At 30.7% G+C, this 19,801-nt stretch overlaps 1 protein-coding gene across 1 annotated transcript in view; it reads left to right on the top strand.

Moving 5' to 3' along the window:
• Nucleotides 1-19,801, top strand: part of LOC145322191 (ras-related protein Rab-23-like) — a 202,336-nt gene that overhangs the window by 168,490 nt on the left and 14,045 nt on the right. The window contains exons 5-7 of the mRNA XM_080164032.1: nucleotides 9,956-10,034; nucleotides 10,466-10,545; nucleotides 11,039-11,156. Of these exons, the coding sequence (XP_080020158.1) occupies nucleotides 9,956-10,034; nucleotides 10,466-10,545; nucleotides 11,039-11,156 (277 nt within the window). The remainder of the gene's footprint in view (nucleotides 1-9,955; nucleotides 10,035-10,465; nucleotides 10,546-11,038; nucleotides 11,157-19,801) is intronic.

Raw genomic sequence — 19,801 nt, 5'->3', positions numbered from 1 at the left:
AAAAAATAAGGGGGGGATTTTTTTTGTTTTTGGGGGGGTTAGGGGTGTCCCACCCCCCAAGAAAATATCTTAAAACCACCACAGGACCAGTAGGTATATTCCCTGAAGAGTAGAGCCCATTATAATTCAAAATTATATTCACTATTAAGTGAAATTAAGGAATAAGACATTGGAGACAAATAGATGTATCTCCAAATTATGATAAACAAAATTAGCCCTAATGTAAATTTAAATAAATTGTAGGAAATCTTGCACACTGTTGTTTAATACAACCTTATCAAGATCCAGTATTTTTTTAGTCAACGAATAACAGTTCGAGTTTATGAACTATTGCCACTTCTTTCCTGATTTTTAAAACTATCAAGACCTAAATAAATTCTCCGGAACTATGTTAAGCTTTATTTAAAAGATAATTGAAGTCAATTAGTTCAGTTGTTATTGAAATCTTGAGTTTCAGACAAAAAATCTTACAACTTTATAAAATAGGATATTCATATACATGTGATTTTATTTCATCTTTATGTGTTATGACCGTACACGTTATTGTTATTTGTTTTATTGAGTCTGGTTAAATTGGTCTAATTGTTGTGCGCTAGAAATCATTTCCTGTACTAAATAATAATTAATCATTTAGTTTTCACATAAAATGTCGTTAGTAAAAGACGTCTCTGTTTTTGTAAATTTCAATTATTAATAGGATTTTCCGTCATATCATATTCAGTGATTTATTGACAACAACTGTTTGAAAAATGATTTTATTTTGTAATAATTAAAGACAAAAATTTAAGAATACAAAACATTACTGGACTTTAAACCGTACTACTTTTTCGGATAATAGGACAATCTTTGTTTCAAACATATTTCTTTCTACTGTTCTTTCATTTAAAATATTAATGTTTATTTTTGCGGCACTACTTATGCATAAAATTGGTCTCGTTTTTTTATATTTTATTTCATTCACATAAGAATTAGAGTCAAGTATCCTTTGAACTTTTAATCAGCTCACTAAAAAATCTCACAAAAACCTTTTTTGTCGTTCGTAATGTCAATAATTTAGATTTCATTTTTATATATGAATAACTTAATATGAAATTATATCAGAACCCTCTAATTGCAAAGATAACTTACTCCTTATTACGTACCATAGAACGGATGGCATATGGACACAATTATAAAGTAGCTGCGCTACTTGAAATGAAAAGTCCAAATCTGTCGCGTTATATCCTGCTATCATCATCGGCTTATGTCTGCGATAACACTTGGTGTCTTATCATAACCGCTTCTATCATATCAGCGTATTCGCATATCCTCTTTCATATTCGAAACAAAAACGCGTCGTATTATAGACAGATTTCCGTGGGTATTAGAATGAAAAATTATAAGATTTAAACCAGTTCTGTTATACCCAAGAGGGCGAAGACCCGGTCTAAAAATATATTTTCTATATTTTTTTAATATTCGTGGTAATTGTTTGTAAATCGATGCTTTACATGATTTTTCTTTATAGTTAAGAACCGGTTCTAATCTAGCGGATATTATCGGTTTCGAAGCCATACGGGAAAAGATATAACAATGGACTTTTCATTGAATAGAAAAGTGACAGTTTGTGTTGTTGTAATAAGTTCTGCTGTTAGTGATTAGAATTTGTGATACAATTTGCAGAAGTGAGGACACACCAAATCACTTTCCCTCTCCCCTACCTCCCCTCCCTCTATCAATTTCTGATATACTTTGCCCGCGGCTACGCACCATTTCACGTTCTTGTTTAAAGCATGGAGTCAGTGATAGGACAATCTATAATACAAAGTATAACACATAATACAATTCTCACTTCTATGTCCCCAAATTATCAAACTAATAAAAGGAGAATTTATAGAGATCTACTGGAGTAAATTTAAATACATCCACAATTAGATTACAATTAGTTGGTGAAACGTTTAGACACCTAACTTATTGAACCAACCCATAAAAATTCAAATAAAGTCCCCAACGTTGTTTAGCCAACGAATTAGAAAACATTATTGTAAAACATTGTGGACTAGTGTAATAAACAGCTCATTGTCCCCTCCCTCCCTGGAAAATTTAACATACAGAGAGTGGGGAGATAAATTTCTCAATAGTTGTTCTTTCTCTGTATCCCTGAGTACAACTTGAGAAAATTAGCTGCAGTCAAATTTCAAAATATTTTACCAATGTCGTCAATATTTGGAATTAGATATAGGGTGCATCGAATTTTTAACATTTCTTCTTTATTTATTTATTTAATAATCTTGTATTGAAAAGACAATATATATAAAAGACAGTCTCTATTTACTTTGCCTCAATCTTTAAAAAAAGAAAAGTAACAAAACTTTATCAATTTGATACAAAAAAAAACCACAAACATTTAGTCTCATTAATGATTATTGGTTTGACACAAGATAGTTTTGATTTATTAATTTTTGCTAATAATAACCAAAATACTTTAAGAAGCAATGCTACAAAAAGCTAGCGGTGGAACCTCTTGCATGATAAAAACTATATCATATAAAATGTGTGATATCATATCCAAAGTAAAGCTACTTAGCTTTTTATTATCTTTATGTTTGTTTTAAAATGCATATCTCTGAGTTTTCTGCACCACAAAACTAACTGCAGTGAAACAGAGAAATGTATCATAAAATTTATAATTATCTGTGTTTTTTTCATAATTTGCCAATCAAGGTGACTACTTACGGTCTATTACTTTATTCCCTTTACCAGTGGTTGTGACCCTAACATCTAGGGGCTCTATATTCAATGCTATAAAAATAGCATAAAACTAATCCATTGATTTTAACATTATGGATCATTCTGATCAAAATTCCAAACAACAAATATACAGTTAGTATGTTGACAAAAAAAATAAAATCATACCTAAGGATAAAATATACAGGTAAAATCTTTAATTTATCAGAATTATCTGATAAAATACTTGCTTGTTTATTTGTTATCAGGACTATTTATCTTTGTCTATAATCGCAAAAATATCAACCTAATCTCTGTTTCATTTTGTCAATTTTTGCATTTAAAGGCACTACCATTTACATAAATGCATGCACATGATATCTGAATTATTTGATTGCATCTATACTTTGTTGGGATCAAGAGCAGTTAGTGACCTTAATTTATTTATTTAAAAATTTGTAAAACATCTTTGTTTTAACTAGCCAATCATGATACCTAAAGCATTTGATTTCATAAAGATTTCTTATTCTAATTGTTCTATTCAAGGGTAAAAATTATTTAAACTACTTTGTTTTCTGCTGATTTATTGCACATTAATATTCTAATTGCATCCATACTTTAGGCAGTCAAAGTGGAAAACTTTAATCATGGCTCAATTAGGCTTAATTTAAAAGTGAAACTGTTAACTAGCAAAAGTTTTAAATCTGATCTTGTTTTAAAAGGCTTTTTTTGAGCATGGTAAAATATAAACAAACTGCATTTGATCCTTACCAATATTTTTTCTACTGCAAGTAAATGGGCCTACTTGACCCTGGCCCTCTACCTACACTTTGGCTACTCATGAACTTTTAGTTAAATTATTGTAGCTGTTGCCTAGCTTTTGAATTTCAAATATTATATAACTTCTATCCAACAAAGAGTCATAGGGAAAAAGTTTACTTTCTAGAATATTCCAAACATTAATAGGTAAAAATAAATAAGACAGGACCATTGGGAAGCTTTATAGGAATCTTAGATGTGGAAAGACAGACAGACAGTTGAATGTCTACATATTTGGTAGAATGTTTGGTAGCATATCATGATATCAAAAATAATCAAAGCCTCTGATCCTTTTTAACAATTTTTCAGTCAAAGATAAATTTTGATAAAATCGACTTGCCCTAATTACTTTTTCCAAAAATTATAATGATGTTAGAATCGCCCCTTTCTATTAAAATTACACCGCTCTAATCTTGAGCGTGTCTTGTGCCTATCACCAAATAAGGAATAACACGGGGTAGCAAAAAGTTATTAGAGAGAGAGAGAGAGAGAGAGAGAGAGAGAGAGAGAGAGAGAGAGAGAGAGAGAGAGAGAGAGAGAGAGAGAGAGAGAGAGAGAGAGAGAGAGAGAGAGAGAGAGCAAAAAGAAAGGGAGAGAGAGCAAAAAGAAAGGGAGAGAGATTGAAAGGAAACGAGTAGGCCAGGAAGGAAAGGAAAAAAAATATTTTAAAAATGAATTTGCTCTTTTCCTTAAATTTTTCAAGTATAAAATGCAGAATTTTTACATTTAAGGATTAGGGGGAAGATTAACTTAACCTTCATTGTCCTATCCCTGTATTCTTACTTAATAAGTCATCATTTCTTTTGCTTACTTTTATTGCACTGTTACGAAATTCCATAAAAAAATAACCTAATTCGTGATGGCATAATAAAATATCTAATATCTTTATTGTTATTAATCCATTATTTTTCTAACATTTTGTAATTTTCTTTAATTTTCAGTGGTAGATATAAATGTCTATTAGTAATTCATAATGTTAAAAAATACCATAGAAGACAATTCTTCACATAGGGAAAGGGGGAGGCTGGACTGTTAATTAAACTGGTACCTAAAGTTTTAAAAACGAGTTCTATCATTATTTTGCTTAAAAATTTATAACTTTATAACCATTAATTTTATTTACCTGATAACTAATGGTTAATATGTAACCAATCCTTTTCTGTCATACTTAACATATTTTTTTTTTAAATTTAGAATTGAATAATCATAAGGCAGACAAGGACAATTATTACCTTTAAGCAGCGCAGCAATAACAAGGATGAGAAATTTCTATTGGAACACGGACATCAGAACATAATTATAGATTTTTAAAAAAATTGGCGTAGCTGACATAGAACAGGCATATAATGATACTATAGACGTTAATACTTGTATTGATTTCTTAACAGATGATCCAATAATAGTTATTTATCCCATCGTATAGACAGCTTTCTTCGGATGTAACATGAAAAAATAAAAGCCCCAGTGCTGTTTAATTAAAGTGGATTATTGTCTGGAATACGATGCTATGCATGATTTGTTCAGTATGACGGAGAACTGGTTATAATCATGCGGATATTAATCAGTTTCGAAGCCATACTGGAAATAAATATTATAGAGTATCTTCACTCCTATCTAACTAACAAAGTGACAATGGAAAGCGCAAAAAGTTGTTAGGCTACATTGCTTAATAAAATTATTATGATAGAAAGTACCCGGCCATAGGTTTAACATTTGTTGGTATTTTTCCTTTTTTGTCGACTATTTACATGGCAATTTATAGAAGTGATCAACACTGACATGTTATCAACATGCTTAATTAAAGGCTGAATTGTCTAATAATAACGTCAACATTAAGTCCATCATGAAACATTACTTCTAAAAACAGCTATCTACAAAGTATCAATGATTAAGTATATTTTTTAATAGTAATATAGACCTTTAGAAACTTTTTAATAATTTTCGTCTTACATTAAAATAACAGGATGTCTATCAGTGTGTACCGAAGAATCACGCTGACCGCTAAACTGATATGGTTCTCCTTTACAATGTAGCTTCTTTAAGTTCATTTTATCGTTTTATTCTCCCTCCCCCTTTCTCTACCCTTCCCCTATAGGCCTCTAGGGACGTAGCCTCTGGTTCTTAATAAAGTAAATGCTTTAGAATATCCTTAGATTTTATACAATTATAATCGCGGCATTTTTGAGCCCCTATCCAGAAAAAAAAACTGATTGTGCAAAGTCATAAACATAACCAGCGGCATTCTACACATTCTATAGGTCGCAATACGATTTTATATTAGATAAAAAGTTGTTTGTTTAAATTTTCAAAAGAACTGTTTACTGTATTTTCAATGTTTATTTCTTTAATTTTAAAGATAACAAATAAAATATTTTTGTTTTAGTAGCAAAACTCAAAGATCTATATGGATAAGATAATGGCTGATAAATTGTTGTAGATCCCCATTGATAATACTCAAAATTACCCTTTCTGTAGATAACAATTGGTTTTAATTAACGAACCAACCAATCAACTTTTAGCAAAAGTCCCCAAAGTTGTTAAGTCAACGAATAAGAAAACGTTATAAAAAAAACTTTGGGTACTAGTGTAATAAACAGCCCAATGTCCCCTCCCTCCCTGAGCAAAATTATTCTGTTAGTTAGTTAAAAAAGTACTGTGCTATAATGATCAATTGATCGTTTTCTGACTTTATTTTTTTTTTAATAAGATATCATCCCCTTCTGGAAAAAATCCACAATTTTCTGTATATGATTTATTTACCATTAAGAAGCATTAAAATGTATGAAATATATAATAAATTCTTAAAACCACATATAAATCAATTATTTATTATGAATTTTTAAGAATATTTCCCATGGTTTACAATTATGGTATGTCCGTACGTCTATATGTCCTTCCGTCTTATTCTCACTTAAACTACACTGTAAATAAGTAGTCTCAACAGTAATTAGGCAGTCTATGTATTATTATCTCTACAGTTATGAGATATCCTACTGTATATACACAGTTTAGACTTTACAGTATCTATACAGTATTGAATGTACAGTATCTAGACTCTACAGAATTACACAATCTAAACTCTACAGTACTACACAGTCATAAGTCTACAGTATTTACATAGTCTAGATATTGGAGTATCTACACAGTCTATATTCTACAGTATCTACACAGTCTATATTCTACAGTATCTACACAGTCTATATTCTACAGTATCTACGCAGTCTAGAATATTATACAGTAACTACATGGTCTAGAATATATACAGTATCTACGCAGTCTAGACTCTTATACATTATTTACATGTTTAGACTCTGCAGTATCGACTCAATTTATTAAAAACAGTGTCTGTGAAATCTAACCTATACAGTATCTACGCAGTCTAGAGTATTATGCAGTAATTGCACAATCCTGATTGTACAGTATCTACAAAGTCTACGCATTCTTTGCTCTACAGTATCTATGCATTTTAACCTCTTCAGTTTCTACGCAGTATATATATTGAGATATCTAAGTAGTCTTAGCTTTTTATTCCTATGCAACTTATGGACCGAATTGTTCTTTCTGGATAAGAATTCCCATGAAATATTGATTTAAAGTTAGTGTATCACCATGAAATAAACAATATCTGTGATTGGTAATGACATTTTTAACACCACAAATGACATTTGCAGTGTTCCTTCATTCTACCTGATTTCTGAATCTAAAATAGTCAAATAGGTAGATAATATTAATGGATAAAAAAATACATGGATATTGTGACAATGGAAAATTGTCGTCAATTTAAGTTGCTAATAAAGTCCTCATATATTGGTCAATTCATTACTCCATGGTCATTGGAGGGGATAGAGGTCTGGGATGTATCGTTATTTTAGCCAGATAAGAGAAATATTTTATCAGAGTATGCGAGAATCTCGGACAATATCCATGTATTCTATATCCTTTGGAATATTTAACTGTACATTATTCTGGTTTTTTAGCACAATCTCTCATTCGTTGTCTCATAGGTATATTTTATATAGTAATGTAAGTTTTGTTTGGTTGATTTGTATGAATTCCTTCCTTATTTGTTTGTTTGTGAATTTTAGAAACAGACTTCGCGCCCACTTCCTTTTGGAAACGGGCTCTAGTGTCATTTGATGTCTTAGATTACAGTAGAAAATTGGACTTTGCTTTACTGTTGTAAAATGTTTTCCAAAAATATTTTTTTTTGTCTTTCCGTTTAAGAAAACTGTATGGTTGTATATTTCAATAAAAATTTGATAATGCAGGACATATAAAGATTTAAACAAAGAACGTGGCTCTTGTGTCTATATTATATCAACTTTACTGTTATTTTGATATAACTTTGAAAGTTCTTTAGGATCATTTAGCATAAAGTATGAGTTGGCTATAATGTTGACTTTAATAACAGACAATTTTGATAGTTTTACAATATGCTAAAAAATTCCCCATTCTGTAGATAAAGTCTTTTGGTTGAAAAGTTTCAACCAACCCAATCAAGATTTAATCAAAGTCTTTAAAAGGGACAGGTTTTAGGTACCAATATGATTTACAGTCCTGTGTCTACTCTCTTCCTAATGATAATGTTAGAAATAACAATGTTTTCGTTTTGCCGTTTAGACAAAAAGAACTAAAAAAAATTATTAAATTAATCTAGTTACAATCCGTAGATTTTAGATACTTCGTCAAAATTAAGAATAACACAAAAAAGACTTGAAAACTGAAGAACCTAGTAAAATTGTGTCACCGCCATAGAAAAGAATTTAAAAGCAGTCAAACGAATGACTTAACCTTTAATTACTAAATTTGTACTCCATTTGTAAATTGTGATCCTTTAACATTTTCGCCAGTCTTAATGAATCAATACATATGAGAGTGAAAATCAGGGATCTAAAGGGACAAGACAATGGCCGATTAATTGATGTCCAATATCTTTAATAATGTATTAATGATACACAAAATCACCCCTTTTGTAAATTTCAATTAGTGTAGAAACGTTTAACACTCAACTTAATGAAGCAACCTATCAAAATTTACCAAAGTCTCTAAAGTTGTTAGGTCAATGATTAAGAAAATATTATTATAAAATTTTGGGGACTAGTGTAATAAACAGCCATTTGTCCCCTCCCTCAATAGAAAAATACAATTTTTCTTTGGATAAACTACCAACTAGGACAAGAACTTTTTCATCTCTTCAAAGCTCATCTCCATAACCCTTGGATTACAAGTAGCTGTTTATAAGTACACAATGTACAAATATCGCAAATTACAAAACACAATTGTTAAATGACATGTGAGAGAGAAAAATTGCAGATTTAAAATAATATACGTGCGAAAAAGAAAGTAAATTTGCCAAAAAGTTTTTATATATTCAACATTAGTACCAAAGTTTGTTAAATAGAAATACAGCGTTTTACTGCGACATGCTTTGCATTCAAATAGTTATTTATCGCATCGTATTATAGAAAGCTTTCCGCGGATATTAAAATTAAAAATTATAAGATTAAACTAAGTTTCGTTAGGCTGGAAATAGATATTTAAGAAAGTAACAGGATACTGGTCTGTCTTTACCGAAAGATCCTACTACTTGCTGAACCGATATGGCACTTGTTTATCTTCTTTATTGTTCCCGGGAAGGTTTTTAACTTATTTTATAAATGGTACAACTCCTCTCTCAAGAGAAATCATTTTTGAAAGTTAATCTCTTTCAATAATGACCCTAGAGGCATATACTAAATACTTGTTTTTGGAGGGTAGAGAGACATACACAAAGACATTCTATTACTTTTAAATAAGAATTATAACAACTTTTGTCAAAAATCTTTGAAATGATTGAGAGACACAAGCTGATCATGCAATGTCTGTGTTTATCACCAATTGTCATATCAATGGATTTATTATCACTGGGATATTACACCAGATTATCATGTTCTCTAATAAAATAAAACTTGTAGCTGGCTAAAATAACGAACCCCCATCCTTCCATTTACCCGATCCCCTCTCCTTCTACTGGTCGAACAAACTAACCAATCAATGGTGTTCATGTTAGCAACCTAAATTGACGATAATTTTTCCACTGTCATGATATCCACGTATATTTTACATCCATTGTTATTACTAATGTGGTGTCGCTGGTTGTGCTTTTATCGTATTCATTCATAAAGAATTTTTGTAAAAAAAATCCTCTTAGGTTTTAAAAATAAAATAAAACTAGCATCTAGGGGCTTTAAATTCAAGTGCATAAAAATGGTCTTAAAATCGCAATGCTTAAATCTAAAAAGATTAAAACTGCCAGGACATAGGTAAAGCCTACTTAAAAAGAAAAATTCAATCAGTTCAAAAAAAACTAACTACTTAAGGATGAGTTAATATTTTTTTTAGCTATAACATTACTCGATTTATTCCTAACTAACAATATTTTACTTTTCAGAGGAGCTCAAGCTTGTGTGGTTGCCTTCTCCACTACAGACAGAGAGTCCCTGTTGGCTGTCAAGAAATGGAAGAAAAAGGTAAGTAATATTAGTATCTTTGCCATAACCTCTTGGGGAGAGCTTCGAAGAGATCAGAAAAAAAGTCTAATATCACACTATGACATTTAAAAAGCTTCTCAGACAAGTACAACCAATTCGGACCATAATTTTCCGTGATATTTAGCTTACCAATTTATAATATAAGATTGAGAATTATTGACTGACCAACCAACAAACAGAAACACAGACTTTTAGGTTTAAAATGAATTATTGTAAAATGTATGAAACACGTAAACATGTAAACACGTCTGACATTGCAGGTTGAGGACCAGTGTGGAGATATTCCCATGGTTCTTGTTCAAAACATTATTAATATTTCACACCTCTGATATTGCAGGTTGATGACGAGTGTGGAGATATTCCCATGGTTCTTGTTCAAATATTATTATTTCACACGTCTGATATTGCAGGTTGAGGACGAGTGTGGAGATATTCCCATGGTTCTTGTTCAAAACAAAATTGACCTCATCTCACAATCAGAAATTGACCAGTAAGTAGTTTCATTTTCTGTCATTTCTTTGAAAATATCCTCTAATTATAAAGGGTAAATATCAAATGTTATCCGTTATACCTATTTAGGTAATTCCTAATTAATTACCTTGAATCTGTCTATAGTGCCTAAAAAAAAGGACGATATACAAAAGAAATGACCAATTATAGTTCAATATACAAACTAAATTACCAATGGCAGAACAGTATAGATTTTAATTGACCAATGGTTGGCCAGTATGACGTCATTTTTATAGACACAATAAAAAGTTTCAATAACCTTGACAAACATTGATAGTTTTAAGAATCTACATACACATTATTTAGACCAGAGGAATAGACGGTCTTCAACAATATATGTATGGTATTAGACTGTTTGTAGCCTCAGTTAGGAATAATTATGTGTAATTTAGACTAGAGGCAGAGATGCTGGCAGTTAGGTGTTATGAGATTGTTCTAAGCCTTTGTGAGGGATAACTATATATATTATTTAGACTAGAGGCAGAGAGGCTAGCAGCAGAGGCTGGTATGAGGCTGTACAGAACCTCAGTGAAGGATGACCTAAACGTTGGCTCTGTCTTCCAGCATCTTGCAGAGAACTATGTAAATAAGGTGAGTTTCAGTTTGATTTGTTTGTTATAATTAAGAATGGGTCAGAAAGGTTTCCCTACCTTTTTGGCTAAAATAAAGTTTAATTATCAACTTGTTTCATATTAATTTGGCTGCAATCAGCAGAAACCAAAATACTTATTCTTTACCTAAACTGTTTTCTTATCTATCTTTAGAATAAAATAGAAATGTGAAGTGAATTCTTTGTAAAAAGCTAGTTGTGAAATTTAAATTTTCAGTAAAAATGCTTAGTATTTTGTTTATTTAAATTTGAATAGAAATCAGGGATATATGGATACGCTTTAACAATGGATTTGTTATCACTTGGATCTTACACCAGATAATCATGTACTCTAATAAAGTGAAACCTTGCTAAAATAACGGATCACCCCCATCCACCCTCTGTAGCCCATCCTCTCCCCTTCTACTAAATGAACGAACTAACCAATAAGTAATGTCCATATTAGCAACCTAAATTGACGCCATTTTTCCCTTGTCACAATATACACGTATATTTTATATCCATTACAATAACAAAATTCTAATCTATTAGTGAAGATTATGTCTTTGTTAATAGAGAAATATTTAAGAAAGGTTAATAGGGAAATAAAGAGCAATGAGTGATAAATTTATCTTCCCCCCACAATTTTTAAGCTGTCACAGGCTAGAAATATAGAGTGTTGGAGGGGATGGGGAGGGAGAATAATTATGCACCCATTACCCTATTCCTGTATTCCAGCAATATGAATAGTATGCAAGCTTTTCTTATTCTAGTTTTGCGGAGGGAGGGAGGGGACATTGGGCTGTTTATTACACCCAAAGTTTCATAATAAGACTTAACAACTTAGAGTACTTTTATTGAAATTGAATTGGTTGGGTCATTAAGTTAAGTGTCCAAAAGTTTCAACAAATAATTGTAATCTACAGAAGGGTAATTTTGTATATCATTATTGGGGATGTACACCAATTTATCTGCCATTGTCTTATCCCTTCATAGCCCTGGGTTTTGTGTCTCATAAACAAACATTCTTGTCAACAGACAAGTAAAATCTTGACAAGCATTAAACTACAAGAACAAATTTACACCTAAGTTGCGCAAATTTTAACGGGAGGGAGAAGACATTGGACTCTAAAATATACTGGTACCCAACATTTCATGAACACTCTAGCCTCAAAAACTTGGGTATTTTTATTGCAATTAATTATTGTATTACATAAAAGGTTACTAATTTATCGTCCATTGTCTTATCCATTAAGACCAAATATAAACAAGCTTCTAAATTTTAAAGACCTGGCATGCCCAGTTTATTTAAGTTTACCTCAGCAGACAATCAACCCTTTTATGGAAGGATCTTTGTATGGAAGTCCTCTTTAAGCATGTGAAGCCTGCTTATGATTAAAGTATTTTTCCTTGCTAATACGCTACTTGCTTAACTTAGCAAGAGTAGTTGATTTAGAATTTCTTAAGTATATCGTAGCTCCCTGGAATCTAAAGGAATAAAACAATGGACAGTTAATTAATGTATATCCCTAATACGATACACAAAATTACCCCTTCTGTAGATTAAAATTAGTGGTTGAAACTCAACTTGATAAATCAACCAATCTAAATTCACCAAAGACCCAAAAGTTGTTAAGCCAACAAATAAGAAAACATTAGAGTAACAAACAGCCCATTGTAGCTCCTTAATTATGAACCTACAGAAGTACTTTGCTCTAACTGTTTTAAATATAAGAAGTGCTCCTAAGTAATGAGTATATACTCCACTTGAAAGAAATTTCTCAACACAACTCTTTTTCAGTAGTGCAACATCTCTTTAAATAAGATATGTCTGCATGTCCATCAGTCTTTTTGACTTGGAACAATCGATTTATTATTACTTTGATGTTACACCAGATTTTCTTGTACTCTAAAATAACGATAACCCCCACCTACCCCCTTTGCCCAATACCTTCCCCTCCTACTGGATGAACAAACAGACCAATAAATTATATCATATTAGCAAGCTTAATTGATTACAAATTTTCCCCAGTATCTCACTTATCCAAATCACTTATTGCAACAAAAAAGTGAAATGATAAAATGGTTTATTGTAAAGAAGGATTTGCGGCTTGTTATTGCTGCTCTACATATGAACCTAATTGTCCTTGTTTGTCAACAACTGAATAATTTACTGTGAAAAAATACATAAATTATAAATTGCATATGGAGAAACAGAAAAACAAAACTCATTCCTTTACAAATGTGTAAGCAAACAAGAAATAACGCACTATTAATAAGCAATGTTTAAATGAAAAAGCTAGATAAATAAATGTTATAATTTTTGTAATATTTGGGTGAAGCAAAAAATGTAGTCTTGAGAACTAATCCCTCCTCCTTATTTTTGAAGTAAAAGAAGGTAGTCTTTCATTCTTATGCCTAACTCCAACAAGGGGCTGTTACCCTGCGGGGTCTAAGTATGCGGTGTCTTAACCTTCCAGGGCTACCCAGTACTAAAAGTAACCTAAACTAACCTATTGAAAGTATTTATTTTTATTTTTTTAATTCATAAGCGTTGGATTGATAAAATTACTGCCTTTTATATAAAAAGGGAGGATAGATATATGATTTATGTCACGTGCCTGACCAAGTAAACAAATGAACCTAAAAAACAATTAAGCAACGTTGCACACGTATGAAGTAGTTAAAAATGAAGAAAATACACACAAAAAATTAAAACACTTACATTACCCGGTAAAACATCAATTCCGCCTTCACATATTGTTATTAACAATAAATCAGGGAGGGAGGTGACTTTGGATGTTTATTACTCTAGTCTCCTAATTTTTATATTAATGTTTTCTTTGGCTTAAACTTTGGGGACTTTTAATGATTGTTTATTTCATTAAGTTGGGTGTTCAAACATGTCAACCGTTCATTGTAATCTATAGAAGGAATATTTTTGTGTATAATTATTGTACATGATTTTATCGGCCATTGTCTCATCCCTTTAGATCCCTTGCTAATTATTAATACAGCACAAATTATTCCTTTACATTTTATTCTTCATATCATTAAAAAAAACATTTATTTTTGGCCATTGTTTACTAAATATTTTGCACTTTTACGGAAGTTGAGAAACATCACATTATCTAAAACAATACAAGCGAGCATTTAAAATTTTTAAATACTTAATGAAAACATCATCTTATTCTTAATTATGCAAAAGTAGTTAAAATGAAGTAAAACATAGAATTTAAATTGGCAAATTAGTTTAAACAAATAAGCCCTTAGACTTCTTATTTTAAAAATAAAGAGTTTTAATACACCGGTATTAAATTCGCGATTTGTAAATTTTTGCCTAGTTCGTTATCAGCGAAACTTGCCTATAATTGGAGTAAGTATGACTTTCTGTTATTTTGGATGTTGCTATCCTTGATTTTTATATGATGATAACAACAATGGATTTATTATTACCTGGATCTTACACCAGATTATCATGTACTCTAATAAAGTGAAACTTGTATCGGGATAAAATAACGACTACGCCCTCCTTCTCGTTTACCCCATAAGAAAAGTAGAACGATTAGAAAGTTTGTGCGATTTTGAAAGTTTTTATGAAGTGCTAAACGTGCGTAAGTGAAAGCACACCCAACAAAACACAGAAAAAAATGCTTTCAATGTTGAAAAATGTTTAGGAACGAAGCGTTTATAATTGTTCAGTGTAATTTGTCTTTTTTTCTTTCTTTCATGGTTAGAGGATAAGTAAATGATTTAAATGTAAAAGATTTCATAAACGACTGTACCTTTGTACAGTTTTCCAGGGTTGGTTTTATGCTATTTGGAAAGGGTATGGCTGGGGATTTGGACCTAAAAAACACACTCTTAAACTAAAACAAAATGTGGGGTATAAGAAATGTATTGAAATCAGGGAGATAGGGAACATAGGACTGTAAATTGCACTGATCCTCAATGTTTCATCAACACATACTTTCATTGGATGGCTAAAAACTTTGATTATTAAATCTTGATTTGGTTGTACAAACTTTCAGTGTCCAAACTTTTTCACCAACAATTTTTAATTTTAGAAAGGATAATTATATCTAACAGAATTGTATTTGTACATCAATTATCATCCATTTTCCTATCCCTTAAGATCACTGATATACATAAATTGTGAATAAACATGCTTCAATCGATTATTAATTACTGACCAATCTTAAATTTTGAACAATTAGAATTTGAAGCACAGTACATCCAAATTTTCACTTGATATCGATTGTATTGAGATTTTTCTTTTTATTTGTCAAACTATAATTTTTATGTACTTAACATTGCTTTATATTTTATTTTTTATCTTAGGTTTATTAAGCTTAGAGTTTTATGATTTAATAATATTATAGACAGCTTTCCGCGGATATGAAATGAAATATTATAAGATAAAAACAAGTCTTGTTAGCCCCGTGGGATAACACAAATTGTATCAATTTCAAGATTTTATTTTACTATTCGTAGAAAATTGTCTGTAATACGATGCTATGCATGATTTTCTGTCTGGAACCGGTTCTAATCCAGCAGACATTAATCGGTTGCAAAGCCATACTGGAAAAAGATTTTCTAAATTTATCGTTATTTCTTTAATATAACATTCGCTCAATAATTGTTAATTTCTGTTTGTCTGACTTACCTTTCTTTACTTTTTTTAATCCCAGAAATATTTCTTGTTAATACTGCTTTATTCTTTGACAACAACAAAAATTATTATTTACAAAATTCTGTTATTTGAAAGCAAAAATTTGCAATGAAAAAATTACGACAAAAATAAATATTTGATATAAAAAATGCAATACATTGAAAGGAACATAAAATTTGTATTCATAATATATTCCAGTTATGCCATCAAATCATCAGAACCACATTTTATTTTAATGGCACAAACTACCCTTTCCCTTTTATTTAATCACATTCTATTATTATCAATAATTAGCTATAGCGTGTTTATACAAATAGTACTAGCGGCTACCCCCCCTCCCCCCCCCCCCAACTCTATGATCAATCTTAGTTTAAAAGCGAAAAAAAATTCATGGTTTTAGGAAGGGGTGTAATCTTTTCTATGGGCAATTTCACTTTGGAGGGTTGGTGATACCATTCCCCCAAACAAGCATAAACCTTCCCAGGACTTATGAGAAAATACATTTTTAAGGTAAACAATATCTGATCATCTGTTAGCGAGATCCTTCACATATAAACATCCTGTTACTTTATATAAGGGTAAAACATTATGCAAATGTGATAATATGTGGAAATTAAGGCATACCTAATAATATTTTGCATAATACATCAAAACAACTTCTTTTTATTCTTTCAACTTATTTATTTTCTTTTATTTGATAAAAGTATAAAAAATGTAAATAAATAAAATAAAAAAAATATTTTTAGGAAAAATGCTAAGCTCTTTATAAAGCCTATTTAAAAATTGACGTCATACAATATAAATGACCAATGATTGCCAATAAACAGACTAAATTGCAAATGGCCCAGGCCAGTATACATTTTAATTGTCCATTAGTATGCCAGTATAACGTCATTTCTTTATTGGCACTATAAAAATGCTTAATTTTGGACTAAATTTGAGTTAAATAATCTTGCGAAGCAACTTGTCGATGACATTAAAATTGAAAAAAGTCAACATTATTGCAATTATTGGGTCACCAAATACGTCCACGTTAAACATGGAACTTAGGATTTTGACTTTTGTCGAACATTATGTTTTTTGCTGCTACCCTATTTTGACATATGGAAGAAATTTAATGATAAATTACAATAATAACTGGGAACTAAGTCTCAAATTGTCACTAAATGCTTTTCTTGGCAAAAAATTTACATGAAATTCGAGAGCATTTTGAAATAGAGAGAGAAAGAAAAAAGGGGAAAGAGTGGAAAAAAGAGAGAGAGAAAGAAAAAACTTCTTTTAAAACTACAAAATATAAAGTAAATAGCGGCTGCTGCATTTAGGTTCTCTTTATTCATAGAGGAAAATAGCCTAAAATCTTTATGCTTTAATATGAAAAAATAGCCTAAAACCAACCCGATATTGAAATCTTAAGCATCAAACGAAAAATTCTTACTGCTTTATATAATAGGATTACGTCTTGATCAGTATGAATACAAAAGAATATACACTGTATTAAAGTTTACTGTTCTATTCTATATCTATTTATTGCTATTAATTTTCAAATATTAGTAGTTTTATATGAGGGACAAATCATGTATAATTCTTATTATCATATGTCATAGTTTTCTAAACGGGTAATTTGGAAAATTTGCAAAAAGGTTGTTTTTGCCCTTGCAAAATTGTCATTATGATAATGATACTAGTAGTTTACGTTGCTCAGGGATCTTGAGGGATAAGACTATTGCCGATAAACTGATGTACATACGCATCCCGCCTATAAAGCTTTTGGTGGAAAAGTTTGAACACTGTTAGTATGTACTACAGATCAATTTCTAATGAAAAGTCCCCAAAGTTTTATAGCAAATAAATATGAGATTGTATAAACTTTGCATAATGTCTCCTTCCTCCCTCATATTATCCCTCTTTTTGATAGTGAAGCACCTCTAAACTCAACCCCCTCTATTTTATTTCTTTTTGAACAAAATAAATACATATAGCTTATTTTTAGTTATGTCAAGTATTTTTCAATAAAGGATTGCAGGCTTTAATCCCTCCACAGAGACTAAAGACTGTATTTTTTTGAGAAACTAAAATGTAGGGAGGGAGGGGGGGGGGGGTTGTCCCCTGGTTGAATAGATGGACAAAACCTATCTGCATGCTTATATTTAAGGTAGGTTATTAATTGTACTTGGGTGGAATTTAATAGATAGGACAAAGAATTACAAATCAATAGACCCCTAATTAATTTATACCAAACGAAGCCTTTTTTTCTGAAGATTAAATGTTTCAAATGTATTGGTTGAAAAGTTTAAACATTGTTGCTTACAATATTACACCATTTTTTTCAGCTAACAAATAGCACAGCGAGTTTATGAACTTCTAGTTCGTGTTTGACTCAATTGCAGTCAAAAAGAGTCACAACTTATGTACCTTAACTCATATCCTTGGTAAAAATACTTAATTTCTAAATGTCCATGACAATTTTAAAAATATTATGTCAAAAATATAAATCAAAATTTACATTATGTTAGAAATCAAAGGCTAATCTAGCATTTTTAAAAAGAATGAAAGACAGTTGGCTAAAATTTATACATTTTTAGAAAATATGAAACAATTTTCTTTTTCTAAAAGTGCATAATATAATTAGTAGCTGGACAAAGTGTCTTAAAAATCAGCCATGTGACGTCATGAAAATGAGGGAGATGAGAGGAGAAGTGGGAAAGAAAACCCCCTAAAAAGATATTAAGAATCCCTCATTTTTATGACGTCACAAGGCTAATTTTTTTAGACACTTTGTGCAGCTACAATAATTTCTATCTAACATCAATGGATATATTATTACTTGGATCTTACACCAAATTTTTATGTTCTCTAATAAAGTTAAACACACAGCGGGCTTAAATAGCGATTTCCCCCTTCCACTTACTTTACCCCATCCCCTCCTCTCCTACTGGAAACGAACTGAACAATAAATGAGTTCCATGTTAGACGACAATTTTTCCCCTGTCATAATATCCACACAAATTTCTTTATCCATTCTAATATTTTATTCATAAGATGTAATTTACTTAATATTTTTCATAAATATTTTAATGTTTTCCTCTTTTTTATAGAGAAGATCATTTAGTCATTTTTAACCTTTTTTAAAGAAAATAGAATATGAACAATTTAAAATACAATATTATTGCAAAAATAACTTCTACAAACAAAGCAGTTAAGAACAGGGATCTAATCTTGATACACATAATTACCCTTTCTGTAGATTACAAACCAACCAATCAAAATTAAGTTAAGTCCCCAAAGATGGTAAGCCAAAGTTTATTATAAACCTTTGAGAACTAGTGTTATAAACAGTCCAGCTGCTTACCTTTGGCTAAGGAAACTTAACAAAGTACAAATTTAATTAACAGGGTGCAATAGTCTCCTAAAAATAAGACTTCACCCAATTAAAAATTATATTTAAAATAAATTAAATTAAAAATAGTTGTTGCATTATGATTTTTATGAATTTCTTCCTTTGAAAAGAAATATTTTTCTACTTTTATGGTAATAAACAAATTTTATGCACTCCCATGAATGCCCCTAATGCATATTATCATTCAGGGGAAAAGACAATGTTTAAGAAGAAATAATTCAGAAATCTATAATTTGTTTTCCTATACTGTTATCGTTTTAATATATTAACCCCCCCCCCCCTTCAATTTATTCTATTGCTGTTTTCTTTGAAAGGGTGGTGGTACCCTTCCCCAAAATAGTTATAAACCTTCCCAGGACATATAAGAAACTACCCTGTAAAGGAGAACCCGATAAGTTCAGTGGTTAAGGAGATCCTTCGGTACAGACAGACAGAGCGACAAACAGACAAACATCCGGATACTTATTATGAGGAAATGGGAGAATTAGCCCATGTTTTTCTGTTAGGCCAAACTATTCATTTTTCATTTAGGCAAAACATTTTTTTCAGTTGAAACATCCCTCCCCCGAAAATGTAGA

The sequence above is a fragment of the Acartia tonsa genome, chromosome 6 (genome assembly GCF_053477335.1).
Source record: "Acartia tonsa isolate MP-2025a chromosome 6, ASM5347733v1, whole genome shotgun sequence".
Lineage (NCBI taxonomy): Eukaryota > Metazoa > Arthropoda > Copepoda > Calanoida > Acartiidae > Acartia > Acartia tonsa.
This window is presented reverse-complemented; position numbering and strand designations above follow the sequence as displayed.